This window comes from Siphateles boraxobius, unplaced genomic scaffold (assembly GCF_051911475.1).
Source record: "Siphateles boraxobius isolate OS27281-9 unplaced genomic scaffold, OSU_SipBor_1 66, whole genome shotgun sequence".
Taxonomy (NCBI): Eukaryota; Metazoa; Chordata; class Actinopteri; order Cypriniformes; family Leuciscidae; genus Siphateles; species Siphateles boraxobius.
This window is the reverse complement of record NW_027509193.1, coordinates 25,871,257-25,887,115: the sequence shown is the minus strand read 5'-3', so window position 1 is coordinate 25,887,115 and position 15,859 is coordinate 25,871,257. Positions and strand designations below refer to the sequence as shown.

Genomic DNA, 15,859 nt, shown 5'->3' with positions numbered 1-15,859 from the left:
GTGTGACACTTATTATAGTCAGCCATAATCCCTTTATTGTCCCTTATCACAGTTGTTAATTGTTTCTCTGCAGTCTATAAAATTTGGTAACCTCATACATCAAAATTTTGATTACCCCATATTATCTGTCTCACCATTAGACCAGCGTTTAGACTTGTGCAAGTTAAACCCATCTGACAGTGATGCCGTCCGTGGACAAATCGTTGGTATGTATTGAGTGCAGGTTGAACTTTTCATTTGCAATGGCTCCAAAATGTATTTAGCAACTTCAGCAACACTTTTAAATGGACGCATTTGCACTGGATAAGAAAATATCAAACCAAGTGTTAATTTTGAATAAAGATAACACAAGAAGTCAAAATATTTAAGATGACATTTACCTCATAAAAGTGTAATTCTGAAAAAAGCACTAGCATTATTTTTTTGCAGATGCCACTTAGTTTGATATTTTGTATTTAATATAATGAAAATTCATACTTTTTTATATGGTTTAAATTTCCAAATACTTTGTGACCACTGTGTAAAATTGAATATAAATTCTCAAACGAAAAAATTGTTCATCACTAAATCAGTATTTTCTGCTAAACGAAGAGCCACAATGTGAAGACTTTTCTTAACCGTTTTCTTCACTTTTGTAGTGAGCCTGCAAACCAGAGACAGAATTGGCAGTGGAGGGCCTGTGGTCGACTGTAGAGGACTAGTAGAGAATGAAGGGTGAGTCGTCTGCTGTCCTGAAGATGCACATTTATTTAGTACTGGAACTGACCGCCTACCTGCCCAGATAGAAAGCACTTTATTTGAGATTCCTAAAGACCAGTTAGTTTCACAGGTCATCACTGTTTAATCATCAATACTTAGTCAGTACATTTGGCCCAGTCTGGAAAAATAATATTGGGCTGAACTTTCTTTTGTGTAAGATGATTATGATATTACCTATCCACACCTATGTGGCCTGTGTTAAATCAGCTGAAAAGTAATTTCGGAAATGTTACATGAAAGTTATTACATGTCATGATAGATTATGAAATTACTTATTTGTGTAGGATAGGTCCTAAGACGGTTGATAAGATATAAGGGACAGTTTTATGTTGTCCTGAATGTTTATTCTGTGTGCTGATGTAGCTGTGTTTTCACATCTGATCTGTATATGTTTCAGGCCAGTTTTTGAGGATTCGGGGCCCGGACGGCCTCTTAGCTGCTTCATGGAGGAGCCCATGCCATACACAGATCCCACAGGGGCCGCTGGCGGAGGAAACTGCCGTGCACTCGAGTCACCCAATCAGGAGCAACGACTCCAAGCACAACGGATCAGAAACCAAGATTCCCGAGGGCATGCACACACACCTCAAAACAGACCACACGGACACCAGTCTCCTGATCTCCCTGAGGGCTACGGTAAGTGTGTGCATATTAGCAATGAGTCAGCATTGTAGAGTTAATGAAGTTTACCTATATATATGTTTTTTTAATCAAATTGTTTTAGTTCTTTATTTTTAGTGCTGATGCTTATTGATACACTTCAAATCGCCTGGTGTGAGCAATTTTCATGTCATTATGTTTAATCTGCAAGTCACTGTTCTTTTTTTAAGCGACAGTTTTGCAATAAAAGATTTATATATAAATATTTCACAAAAATATGCAGTTTTGCTCTTCTCAGTGTGTATACATGATCTCTTACCCTCAGTCCTGCTGAAGTCCACTGAGACTAATACAGCTTAGTGCTCTGGGTAGAGGCTACTGAAGTGCAGTGAACCGCAGAGACCGAGCTCTGAAAGAAGTCTATTCTATGTGGCGCTGCTTTAGTTGAGCCTTGTGGCTATTGCGGGCCGCAATATACAGGTGGATTGGCTGTGGTAAAGCCTCTCATTGGAGTGTAACCGTGCCTGACCCTGCTGGTGTTGTGGTCGAGTCTTCTGCCGTGACCAGTGTACGGCGCCAGTGTAATTAAATCTCAGACTAGACATGCCACACTAGCTGTGTGCAGTCTGAGAACTGGATGCTCAGCGTCCCATTGCAATAGCCCTGGCGCTCATTCAGGTTATGTGTAAACCTCTGTCTGAGTAAGCTGTTGCTCATTCACTCTTGACATGCGTCTCTTCTCTTTTCTAATTCAGAGCAAAGGACCACTGTGCAGGGCCAGGTCTATTTTCTGCACACACAGACTGGCGTGAGCACCTGGCATGATCCCAGAATACCCCGGTAGGTTTAATCACCACCCGCCTTTGCTGAAATAACGATTGCCCCTGTTTGATTTTTCCTCACTGCTATTGTGATATTGCTCTAATCATAGCTCTTTAATGTCCACAATCAGCTAAATTAATAATCAGCAATCTCACTTAATAGCTGCTACTGTTGACATTGCGAAGCTTAATAATTTGCTCGTCATCTTAATAAGGATTTCAGGAGCATCAGGAAAGAGACTTGAGAAGCAGGCCTGTTAGTGATTGGATCAACACAGGGTGGGAAATCAACACAATAATAATATGTTTGTTTTTTTTATAGCACCTTTCAAGAACCCAAGGTCGCTTCACAAAATAATACAATCAGTTGACAGACAAAGAGACAATCGATCTGCTTATTATAACAATTAAACAAGCAGAAAAGCAGATAGAAGCAACCAATATGAGAATCCAAGACAACATAAATTTCGATAACGTAACATAAAATAATAATAATAATAAACATTGCCAACACAAGTCACTAGTCCTTCAAAGGTGCTTATTGGTCAGTGGCAGGCTATTTTAACTTATCAGTCACTGTAGCTTGTGACCACAAATGAGCCTTTTTTTAGATTGGCCCAACAACATACTTGTATATTCAACATACACGTGTGATGTTTTGAAAATTTCTTACTGTATTTCAAGTTATACAGGGATTCTCAGCTTCAATGTCTGACCAAACTTGAAAAAGCCTTTAATCAATTGTAGAGGGTGCATGGAAAAACTCAAACATCTGATTCTTGATCACTGATGAAATTTATTGAAGATCTTCCAGACAAGAAGTTGATCTTCTTAATTAATTTTCTTAAATTCAGTTCTAATTCATATGTTTAGCTGAAGAAGTAGTGTATCATAAAGTTGATGGATACATTGTGGCGTTTCCCAGCTGTCCTTAAACGAACTCCGCATACAGATTTTAGCATCTTTCTCCTTTGGTTTTATAACCAGTATCACTAACTTGGGAAGGGAAAGCACGTCTGCTTCACAAACAAAGATCTCTCTGCCCGATGGGACTCTCACACACACCTGCTCCTGTGTGAAATGAGCACGTTCACTGGCCAATCAGATACTTTGCTTCTCCCACTTTGCACTATGTGATCACAACCAATAGTTTCCATTCTTTTTAATCTCTGGTCTAAAATTGTTACTCATTTTTTCTTTATTTCAAATTTAGCTTAACGCTGTGGACTGTTTGGATCTTTAGTTGTGACAACATGTCTGTAAATAAGACAAGTCTGTCTGATTGGTGGGCATCTTTGTCATGTAATGCCTTTGAAAATGCAGCTTTTTTCTATTTGGGTAATAAGTTCTAGCTCTACTTGAATGGACAATAGTTATATTCAGCAAGGATGCATTTAACCGATCAAAAGTCACAGTTTAGACCGGTATAATGTTACAAAAGATTTATATTTAAAATAAGTGCTGTGTTTTTGAACTTTCTATTCATCAAAAAATATAAATTGAATAATAATTAAACCATTATTTAAAAAAAATTGAATAAATGTCATTTTAAAATATATTAAAATAGAAAATAGTTCTTTTAAATTGTAATATTATTTCACCACTGTGGCTGGTGCACAAAAATAAGTTAATTTCCCACCTAGGAAGAGGGTAAAGAGGCAGAGTTTTAGGTCGCCATTATATATGTGTTGAGCAGCAGGTGTGATGGGTGCGCTTGCTCCTTCAGGGATTTGAACAGCGTGAGTTGTGAGGAGCTGGGCCCTCTGCCGCCCGGCTGGGAGATCAGGAGCACTGTGTCAGGACGAATTTATTTTGTCGACCACAATAATAGAACCACGCAATTCACCGACCCCAGGTTACACCACATCATGAGGTAAAACATCTTTCACATCGCCTCTGCTCCTAACATCTGATTACTCATCCCAGCTCTTAAATTATCCTGTTAATTATTCACCACAATGAATAAATCATCCTTGTGTAATTAAACTTGCTAGTAATGATTGTTGCTTGCTCGTATAATGGTTTATTAAATTAATTCTCGACATTTAATTCCTGATCGTCCCTAGTGGGAGTGTAACCCAAATGATGCATGAAAATTACATGGTCCAGTGGTTTGATAAACTGCTATGAAAGTGCGGAGGTATTGGTTCACATGTAACATTTGTGTGTGTTTTGCACGTGATGAGCAGCCAGCACTCTCAGGTGAAGGAGTCGAGCCAGGCTCTGCCGGTACAGATGGAGGTTGGTATTGAGGAGGGTGACGGGGAGTTACCGGTGCGCTACGAGAGAGATCTGGTCCAGAAACTTAAAGTTCTCCGTCATGAGCTCTCCCTGCAGCAGCCTCAGGCCGGCCACTGCCGCATAGAAGTGTCCCGTGAGGAGATCTTTGAGGTACTCGCAGTCACAAAGCTGAATAGTTACAGTCATGTAAACATGCTTAATTTAGTTCGAACAGCACTGTGGAACTGTTTTTGTCATTGGAAGTGACTGAAATATGCATCACGATAAGGTTTGCTCTCTATTTGGTCTCCGAGAGTAGGATCCAATTTCAGGATCTTTAGTTACTCTGCAATTTTTGGTCATAGCAACATGAGACAGATGTTTTTAGGAGAGTATATTTTTACTTTATTTACTTTAAAACACATTGCTGGTTTTACTGTATAAGAAACGGGTTTTCTGTTAGAACGGTGTCGTGTTAGCGGCCTCTAAGTTAATAACTACTGATCTTCGCGACAGAAGTAAATCAATTAAAACTAACTTTAGCTGGACAAAATTTTTATTCTAGAGCTGTGGTATGTTGCACATCAGTTGTGCTGCTTGATATTTTTGTGGATTATATATACATATACATATATATATATATATATATATATATATATATATAAATATATATATTTCAAGATTTATCAGCACTCAGCATTCATATTTATACATTTTTATAACATTTTAAATGTCTGTATTGTCACTTTTGATTTTTTTATGTCCTTGCTGAATAGAAGACCCCATACTTTTGAGCGGTTATGTAATTACTTGCTTTTTAAAACATCCTTTTAAAATTTGCATTTGATTTAGTTTTTGTGAAAAAATAGCAATGTAAACATAATTTTAGGCTATTTTAAAATGTGTTTAATTTATTATTGTTTAAAGGGACAGTTCACCCTAAAATGAAAAATAAGTCATAATTTACTCATCCTGCTGTTCTAATGCTGTATGCCCTTCTTTCATTTATGGAACACAAAAGGAGAAATTTTAGAAAAAAAATGTCCTGCTCATACCAATGGCAGTGAATAGAGACCAGCATCAAGCTTTTTCAAAAAGACGTATAAGTATGACAGAATGAGGCCTATATGCGACACGTGCCGTATATTCCAAGTGTTCTAGGGGAATACAATAGGTTTTGGTGAAAAACAAAACAAAATTTCATTTATTTAATGACAATCCTGACCTTGGCCATTGGTATTCTCTGCTCAACTGCACGCTCGTGAGACTCTATTAGCTCTGCTGTTCACTCCGACTCACTCAGAAAAACACACAAGTTGTGAAAAATCAAAAGCAGCAAAAACACGACATGAAATACAATGCCTAGAAATCCCCAAAAAGTACCCTTGAGCACTTACTTCATTGAGTTAAATATCTCCGGACTGGAGCTCAGTTTGTCTGATGACAGTAAGAATGGCAATTGACAGATGTGAACGCGATAACTTCTTGTTACGACGAACACAACGGATATGTTCACCTCATTGAAGAAGGTACATGGGTTGTATTTTATGTCACGTTTTTGTTGATCTTCACTTTTTCTTTAGCGCTTTTGATTTCTTTTTTTTTTAAATCCGTTACATAAAAACATAAATTTGCCTGATTTTTTATTAAAAGTAAGACTGAATGCCCCTTAACCAACTGTGTCATACTAGATATTGAGACACTGTCTTAACATAATGGCTATGTTTATGCAACTGGCCCTAGACTTAATTTTAATTTTAGGGTGAACTATCCCTTTAATTATGTATAATTTATGTCAATTAATGTTTCACTCATAATTGCATCTTATTATGGAAATAAAATGTGTTATGTCACTGCTCTAAGTGCTGCTCTATCTGTGCAATAGGAGTCTTATAGACAGATCATGAAGATGAGACCCAAAGACCTGAAGAAGCGGCTGATGGTGAAGTTTAGAGGAGAGGAGGGGCTGGATTACGGTGGTGTTGCTAGGTAGCATATGAATCTGTTCCATATGAAAGGTTCTCATTAATTAATTTCCCCTGTGCCTCATTATTCCCCCATCTCTTTCCATACACCAGACTTGACTTTATAATTTCAACAGTTTAGCTGAATCTCAGCCAGGCTTATCAGCATGCAGGGTATCATGTTCACGATATTGCAGGTGTTCCCCTGTTGAGCACAGAGCTTAGATTGAACTACTGCCAGCAAGACTCAAATATGAGCATCTTCTAAAAGTCAAGCTGACTTCTCTGTCTGAATTCCTGTCTTATTCCAGGGAATGGTTATATCTTCTCTGCCATGAGATGCTGAATCCATACTACGGCCTGTTTCAGTACTCAACTGATAACATCTACACACTACAGATAAACCCAGATTCATCCATCAACCCTGTAAGTCATTCAGTGACCTATGCTTGGGATTTCTCTCTTAAACACGAGCCAGTAAATCAGTATACTATGAAGAAGTTTAGCAAAGGCAGTGCTGCTTGGACCTTGTGGTCATCATCTGTGCTTTAAAAGATTGACTCTGTTGCAGGGTCTCATTAACTTTCCTGTCACGCCCTCTGCTGTTTTTCCAGGATCACTTGTCTTACTTCCACTTTGTTGGGCGGATTATGGGTCTAGCTGTTTTCCACGGGCACTACATTAATGGAGGCTTCACCTTGCCCTTCTACAAGCAGCTCCTGGGGAAGCCCATCCAGCTTTGTGACCTTGAGACTGTGGACCCAGAGCTGCACAAGAGCCTCGTCTGGATCCTGTGAGTGAATTTCATGAGAAATCATGTCTTTAAGACTAAAGAGAGAGTGCAGACTTATCTTGCACAGACTTTTCTACACCACTTTTGTTGTTGTCATACTTGAAAGTCCCTGTAAAGTCAAAATTAAGTATGTGTTCTGAGTTTGTCATATCACAGAAAAATGTGTTATTAGCCACCCAGCCAAATTTGAATGATAAAAAAGCCGGCAAGTACATAAAATAAGCGAAATCTTTAAAAAATTAGCAGTAGTCTCTGCTCTCAAACGCTAGGGGCGTGTCCGCTGGCTGCGCTGAAACCACGCCCACTCGCGGTAAAGCTGCAGAAGCGGCAACATTCCAATCTGAAAAATGAAGCCTACCCGGAAGTGCGAAAAACTGCAATACATCGAAAATCCTCTAGGGGCAGGTCCCAAAAGGGAGCAATTGTCCATAGACCCCATGTTAAAATGTCCATTTTCACAGCATAAATTCATGTTTTTACAGGTTGGTCCCATGGACTTTTATTGTATTTTTCGATAGGTTCCGAGTGCCTGACATCTGTGAGGGGGGTGAATTTTTTTCTAACTCGTTAGTTTAGATTGTATTTATATATAAAATGTTTGACAAATAAGGGCATGGTTAACTTTGATGTTACAGCGTGATTGACAGCTGATAACGGGCTGCGGCGAGTGGAATTCCTGAAATTTGACGTTTCGGCCATGATCTGACACAACACATCATACCACCTCTGTATCCTTTCTGAAAAGATGTTCCGTGATGGCGCCGCCCATACCCCCCATAAACGGCCTCAAAACCGTTCTTCCGAAAGTCTATGGGTGACGTCACAGACGCTTTGTCCATATTTTTTTACAGTCTATGGTTGCCACACTCAACTGTCACCCGCTACAGCCGGAATGGAGGCTCCTAGCAGCTTATTAGGTTAATTATAATAATTATAACATAGGCACACAAGGCAACTTACACTCATTGGTGGGCACGCACTGCCGATGATGGCACCAATTGTCGGCGCGACGGGAGGATGACGGTTCGGCCTCATTCACCAGTAACAGCGGATTATCAGTGAATCCCAGTTGTCTCCGACATAAGTTTATAAAACTATCCCGTGTAAAATGATCACTACAGAGGCGGGTTTTGGTGGTGATCCTCAGCTCTCCATCAAGGTGGCTCCTCACAAAATTAATCCACCTCTTCTTGATGTGATCGTTTTTAGGAAATTTAAATAAGGGCACCGATCTGATCTACATGATCGCATCCAGGTAATACGCATTTCCGTGACGAAGACATAGCTAACTAGCAAACTGTAGGCTGTAGTAACTAATAGTAGTACTGACAGTAACTCGCGATGGAGCGCAAAACTGATGCGAATGTGTTCTATTTATATTGTTTGGGGAGCGGCCAGCCTCTGTGGCTCCGGTGCGTCATCAAGTAGGGGCGTGTCCAGGAGCTCAGGGGCTCCAGTGCGTCATCGAGCCCCGTTTTAGACCCCGTTTTAAATCCGGAAAATAGCAATGGTGAAAAACTGTTTAACGGTCTAACTCCACAATTCAGTTCTTCACAGTTCACAGTCTTTGTAATGTTTTCGCAATACATTTCTAATGTGTTTAGAATTTTTTTTTTATTGCCTTTACAGGGACTTTAAAGGGCATAAGCCAGAATGTGACAAATAAAATTAAAGATTATAATTATTAAAAATAAAGTAACCTCTAATTCTTATTATTTAGCATTAAAATAAATACAATAAAAGACTCATTTAAATATCTACACAACAAGTTAAAATGATACACCAGCTTGTTGCTATTATGATTTTCCAAATGTTATAATAAAGTCTTCAAAACTATGTAATGACACAAGAATAGGAAGTTTGTTTTGTAGAGAAATTCATACTTGTGTACAGTTTATGTGTCTATAATCTTTCTACACATTACAATATTAAGAATTTAAATGTTTTTTTGTGCCGGTTTTATTGTATTCTCATTTAAATGTAAAAACTCTTGGTATTATAGTTTTGTTTTGTTTTAAAGAAGAATATGATGAGAATCACCTTTGCAAATGAAATTACAACAAAAAAGTAGAAACAAAGTAAAATACACAGGCATATTTTGGGTTCCGTGTGGCCAAACAAACAGCTTGATATTTATGGATTGTCAATGGGCAGAATGTTGAATGTAAGCAACAGTATGAATAACCTTGCAATATTTTTCTTGTGTGGTTCAGAGAAAATGACATCACATCTGTTTTGGACCATACCTTCTGCGTCGAACATAATGCTTTTGGCAAATTCCTCCAACATGAGCTGAAACCAAATGGCAAGAACATCCCAGTCACAGAGGAGAACAAGAAAGAATATGTGAGGTATGAAGAGGAGCAAGCTTGTGGACTACCAGACACAGCAATTTCATAACCACTCTCTCAGAGACAGACAGCCAGCAGAGGGCAGCACTCACCCTGGCTAAAGGGGCTTGGCAGAGGTTTTAGGAGCCTCATTGCTTTTTCCCATCAATTTGATTGAGTGAACCCTGTATATATATAAGCTACCTATGAAGAATGTTAGTGTGATGTCAATTTTTATGAGCCTTCGTTGTGTGCGAGTCATTGCCAAATAGAAAAGAATCTGAGGTTTTTAATGGGGAACTGTAGGGGCACAGTTGCCTGTTAGTGTTCTCCATGTTCCACTGCAGATCTCTAATGATTGATTGTGTCTCTGTCAGGCTATATGTCAACTGGAGGTTCATGCGAGGCATTGAGGCCCAGTTCCTCGCCCTGCAGAAGGGCTTCAACGAACTCATACCACAGCATCTGCTCAAGCCTTTTGACAACAAGGAACTTGAGGTAATTCAGACATCTCAGACACGCTGAATGGACAGGCTGATGAAGAGACTGTTCTGAATAATATCAAAGACATTACAAGGGGAGAATAGAAGAATTGTAAGCTCCTAGGGTCATTCGGGTACTCAAACCCCTCCACCACGCTAAGGTGGCAGTTCAAGGAGGGCAGACCTTAAAAGGGAGAATAGAAGAATTGTAAAACTAATAATGACATTTCAACCAAACAGCTATAATACTTCAAAGCTTCAAAACGATTAGCACAATGCAAGAAGCACAATACAGTAATAAGAAGGTTAATAAAATTAATAAGGCATGCTTTTGAGACTAAATAAACACAGAAGGGGTGCGTGCGTGCGTGCGTGCGTGTGTGTGTGTGTGTGTGTGTGTGTGTGTGTGTGTGTGTGTGTGTGTGTGTGTGTGTGTGTGTGTGTGTGTGTGTGTGTGTGTGTGTGTGTGTGTGTGTGTGTGTGTGTGTGTGTGTGTGTGTGTGTGTGTGTGTGTGTGTGTATTCGTTCTCTTATGCTTGTGAATGTTGTTAATGCATTGGTGTTGACAGTCATGAGTTTTGATGTGTGTATACAAGTTCCCATTTGCTCATATAGCAAAAGAAAAACCCCAGAATAGTATCTTCACAACTTTCAAAAAGAATAAAAAAATTAGATAAAATAGAGACTGATAACTGCAGTCGGAAGAAAGATGTCAATTTTACCATCACTCACACATAGAGACACCCTCACAGCAGCATTAACTAGTTTCTTGTAATTTCTAGTTTCTTCTATTTCTCTTGTTTTTTTATTTTATTTCATACATTACTGTTTAAAGGTTTGGGGGTAGTTTTTAAATATTTTTTTATATATATTTTTAAAGAAATCTCTTCTACTCTCCAAGGCTGCAATTATTTGATCAAGAATACAGTAAGAACAGTATTACTGTGAAATATTGCAATTTAAAACAACTCTTTTCTATTTGAATATTTTAAAATGTAGTTTATTCCTATGATGTCAAAGCTGAATTTTCTAAGCTGAGTCTTCATTTCATGTGATCCTTCAGAAATCATTCTAAAATGCAGATTTTCTGCTCAAGAAACATTCCTTATCATTATTGTTAATGGTGATAAAAGTTATGATCAATTTTTTACATTCTTGCTAAATAAAGTAATTTCTTTGGGGTGGGTGGAAAAGATCTAACTGACCTCAACCAGATATGTTAGTGTATCTCCATCAAACATATTGCATATAGACATAATAAAAAATTGCTTATATAGGCCTGCCTCTCTCAAAAATAATGTTTGTTTCTCTCTGCGGTTTAGCTGATCATTGGTGGTTTGGGGAAGATCGATCTGAGCGACTGGAAGGTTAACACGCGGCTGAAGCACTGTGTGGCTGACAGTAATATAGTGAAGTGGTTCTGGCAGGCGGTTGAATCGTTTGATGAGGAGAGGAGAGGCAGACTGCTACAGTTCGTCACGGGCTCCACACGCGTCCCTCTACAAGGCTTCAAAGCACTGCAAGGTGGCTAATGTGCACATTTGGCCATATAGATGACATATTGGGCTTGTCAAAACTTCCTAGTCTGCCACTATTTAGTTTGTATTGGCCTTAACCCTAATGAAAAATTCCCTGACTAAAGGCAACATGAAACCCAAATTTATCAGTTCTTATTATGCAAACTAACATGTTTCACAGGTTCCCCTACCAAAGAAATCTCAAGCCCAACCCTACATTACAATAATGAATAATCTGATTCACTTTTAACAATATGGAATCTACAGTTGTAAATGTGTCTTTTTAAAGTAGTTTGTGTTCACTTCATGCTCACTTCTGTTGAGTGTGATGATTTGGAGAACAGTGATAACTAGAATGTATCTTTGTAAGGTTCTACAGGTTCTGCAGGACCAAGACTCTTCACTATTCATTTAATTGATGCCAACACAGACAACTTACCCAAAGCCCACACATGGTAAGATTTAGCTAAAAACCTCAAACTAATCAAAGATGCAGAAGATCTGTTATGTTTTCACACTTGCCATTGTCTTTAAAGGGGGCATGTCATATGACGAATCCAACTTTCCTTGATCTTTTTATTTAAAAAGAAAATTTTTAATTTTATTTGTGTTTCAAATGTCCAATGCAAAGGTTTGGGTTCAGTAAGAAATTAGTACTTTTATTCAGTAAGGATGCATAAAATTGATTTATAATGATATTAAATATATTTATAATGTTACAGAAGATTTCTATTTTAAATCAATGCTGTTCTTTTAAACTCCACATTGATGATAATACAATAGGTTTTTTAAGCACAAAATGAGCACATTTGATTATTTATATGTACCGGTATATATGTATGTTTCTTAAAGGCACGGTAGTAAAAAATAAAAATAAAAAAGTCAGAGAGAGTAGAAGTGGTCAATTGACACTATTTGGCACTTTACTGAAATAAAAGTCAGTTTATAAATATTAAACTATAGAAATGCATGATAATACTCATTCAAGATGGAATGAAGTCAGGGCTATTGCTGAAATGCTGATCTCACTTCTCACATATTCTTTCAGCTTTAACCGAATCGATATCCCGCCATACGAGTCCTACGAGAAGCTCTATGAGAAGCTCCTAACGGCCGTGGAGGAGACGTGTGGCTTTGCAGTGGAGTGAGCGAGTGCCCTGTCCAGCCAGCCAGCAATGGCAGCAAAACCCACCAAACAGCCCCAGCCATCCCTCTCACCCCTCCCCTTCTCCAGGACAGACAGACTGGTGTCTTCTGACAGACTTTAGCATCACCCGCCAGTCTGAGACTGCAGCGGAGGGGAGCGCAGGGCAAAACTCTCAAAGACTAATGATTCCTCACGGTGTGATTCGGTAATTGTTTTCACATTTACGGAGTTACGGAGAAATCGAATCAACGTTTATTTTGTTTCTCAAAAATGCAGTTTGTATTGTCTTTGTCACTGAAGCGGTGGGTTGATAGCGTATGACTGTAACGCGAGTATGTTTGTGCTGCAGTACGTAGAGCCTCGCTGAGCCTATGGTCTACATGAAGTAGAGCCCATGTTTTAGTCTAGGTGGAGTATATTAACATACACAGAGCCTGTGACCATTAAACCAGTTTACCTACAGCAAATGTGTCTCGAAGGACAAGGGTGGTCTGCGTTGTCATGCTCTGTATGTTTGTAACTTTTATTACAAAATTTTATTTCCTTGCATCCTGTTCAGTACTATAGGATGGCATTTCAGTGGTATCCATTTCCTGTACTCGTCAGTTTTCATTGTAGAAATTTTAACTCGATTGCTTGAAATGTATTATTGAAATGTTTTTTTTTGTTTTTTTTTTTGTCTAAGATCAAGAACATGCTTAACGCCGAGTCTTAGTCCTCTTGTGGGAACTGTGAATGTAACAGCGCCCATGTGTTAATGTTCTTCAGCTGAAGCACAACGATCATGTGCAGCCTAAGGATTCAAAGCCCTTGCAAAGTCAGCGGTTTCCAGAGTGAGCCAGTATTTTCGTTGCATACATTTTTTTAAATCCAATGAGCATTCCTCCGTTGTCAACAAAGACCTACTTTTTTAAAGGTAATGCTAAATGAATGGTGTTTTAATATGCCGATTTTGAAGCAAGTCTACTTCTATGTCACCTTCTTGAACAACATTCGGATCCATTGTGTCCGTTAACACACCTAAACTGGACTCGTTACTTAAGTTCGCAAAGAAAACGGATGTCGAATGTTTTAAAGGAGCTCTTTTTGTCCTTAATTTTGATGGACCCTGTTAATCTTTTCCAAGTGAATCTAGCCATAATCATATGGTAACTTAGCATTAACTGTTTTAACTTATCGTACTATCAGAAATCACCTTCAGACTGTTATTCGCGGCTCTTTTATCGAAACCACTGCTTCGAGTAACATTCAGCACTTTGGCTGGCACGTGTACAATCACCCATCATGGAGTGATTATTGTCCTGTGGACGAACGCTGACATCCTTCGGCTCCTCGACTTTGACAGAGGTGTTTGGTCCAGGTTTTGGTGTGGTGGAAGAGCAGGGGAGTGTCTTGGATTTCATTATGTAGTGCTTGTTGTGCATGGCTCCAGATTATTCTTTGTAAGTGTAAAGAATGAGCCAACCTCATAGTGTTTCTTCAACCACTTTTGTCTGTTTCTCTCTCACTCTTTTTTTTTTTTTTTTTTTTAACCAATTATTTATTACCATGTAATGTCATTTTAAGTATTGCTGCTATTACCATTATTCCGTAGTTTTCAGAGAAGGCTGAGTTCTTGTGAAAGCTGTACACTAATCTCTTTTATTTTATGTATGAATCAAAGTATTTAAACCTGCTGCTGATTCTTCAGGACGTTAAGAGGACGTGGACACCCGACCTTTGACCTGGATGGAGTTAGCGAGTGATGTAGGCTGGGCCCCGGTGGTCATGTTCATATTTGTGATATATGCAATAAAATCCATCACCTTTATATTCTTGGTTCTGTCTTAAAATGACTCTTTACTCACTCAATGTGTATTGGATCGGTAGGAATTTGTGTCTTTGACAAGTGTGCTAAAAATGAAGTTTGCTGTTTTTCCCAAAAGGCCGTGAATGCCTAGAGTGGTGAACTGTTTTTAAACTTGCATAAAACACAAAAGAGGTGACGTTTAATGTTGTGCAATTGTGGGAATGGCTAATGAGCTTGAAAATGAGTATGGACTTTGCCTGAAGTTACAGTTGTTTTCATATTTCTCTAAGAAAACCCTTTTTTCCAAGTAATGTGACCAGTATCATCACATTGTACAATTATTAGGTCCTGAGTGTCATTGTTTATTCGATGCAAGAGTAATGTAACTTACTATGTACTAAACATTTCTGAAAAAAATTCAGTGTAAATAAGATTATATTAAAGAAACTAAATTGCAAAACACTTCTCATTGCTTTTTTTTTTGGTCTTTGTTTGCATATACTATGAATTTTATATAGCAATGAACGATAAGAAAAGTAAGCCAGATGCCCTTCATAATTATACATAGTTCAGTTTTATTTCTCTGCTAAAATAATGAAGGAACTTCTTTGGCATCTGTGCCAAGAGCACAAGCGCTTGCCTTGTGTCCAAGCCGTTCACAGTGCTGGCCTAAAATTACATTCATATTGTGATGTGTATGCTGAATATGTAGACGTTCCATAAGCAAGGTGGTGCAATATTTTGTTAAGAAGGGAAACATTATGATAATTTTTTCCCAAAAGAATAGCTGTTTTGTAATGATTATACTAAAGGTGTTCATGCCATGTCGGATTTACCGTAATTAGAAGATTCCTACTTGTAAAAAGCGTTCACGTCATAGAACTTGTAATTACAACTTGTAAACTTCAGTTTTTTTGACAGCTCCGATCACTCAACTGTGAACTGTGGCTGATTCGTTGATGTTGCCATAAAAACAATTCCTGAAGACATGAACAGCTCCGTGTAGAACGTCACGGTTTTGTCATCTCGTAATTTCAACATGGCGTGAACATGGCATAATAACAGCTTATTAAAAATGTCTGGAAAATTGAAGAGAGTTGATGACTTAAACTGTGAATCAAATCAAAAAGGAAAAAAATGCTATGTCCTTGGAGGTCTTCCCTGCCCAGTTTCCTGGAAGCATTTTGAAAATGATGTCCATGGAGAAAAGCTAGCAGACAGGAGAGCGGTGCCATACTGACAGTGGTGCCACAGACCGCAATAAGACTTTATGAAGGGACATTATAAAGTCCAGTGACCGAGGCAAGACTCAAACCAGAAATTTCTGATGCTCATAGAAGTAGGTGTTCATCCAGATTATTTCCTGCAGTTTTAAGAAAATTAGTTGTTCCTCTATCTGTATGAAATCAATGCAAATCGATGTTGGAACTGTCAGGA

At 38.5% G+C, this 15,859-nt stretch overlaps 1 protein-coding gene across 2 annotated transcripts in view; it reads left to right on the top strand.

Annotated features, from left to right (window-relative positions):
- smurf1 (SMAD specific E3 ubiquitin protein ligase 1) overlaps nt 1-14,882 on the top strand; it is a 45,252-nt gene extending 30,370 nt beyond the window's left edge. The window contains exons 5-18 of one of the 2 annotated variants that reach the window (XM_077213292.1): nt 141-206; nt 639-714; nt 1,157-1,395; nt 2,115-2,199; nt 3,907-4,053; nt 4,370-4,571; nt 6,286-6,389; nt 6,676-6,790; nt 6,979-7,157; nt 9,371-9,508; nt 9,865-9,985; nt 11,292-11,493; nt 11,866-11,941; nt 12,535-14,882. In XM_077213292.1, the coding sequence (XP_077069407.1) occupies nt 141-206; nt 639-714; nt 1,157-1,395; nt 2,115-2,199; nt 3,907-4,053; nt 4,370-4,571; nt 6,286-6,389; nt 6,676-6,790; nt 6,979-7,157; nt 9,371-9,508; nt 9,865-9,985; nt 11,292-11,493; nt 11,866-11,941; nt 12,535-12,634 (1,850 nt within the window). In that variant the 3' untranslated portion in view covers nt 12,635-14,882. Of the gene's footprint in view, nt 1-140; nt 207-638; nt 715-1,156; nt 1,396-2,114; nt 2,200-3,906; nt 4,054-4,369; nt 4,572-6,285; nt 6,390-6,675; nt 6,791-6,978; nt 7,158-9,370; nt 9,509-9,864; nt 9,986-11,291; nt 11,494-11,856; nt 11,942-12,534 lie in introns of both variants that reach the window. The other variant, XM_077213291.1, reaches the window with a different exon arrangement.
- The last annotated feature ends 977 nt before the right edge of the window (nt 14,883-15,859 follow it).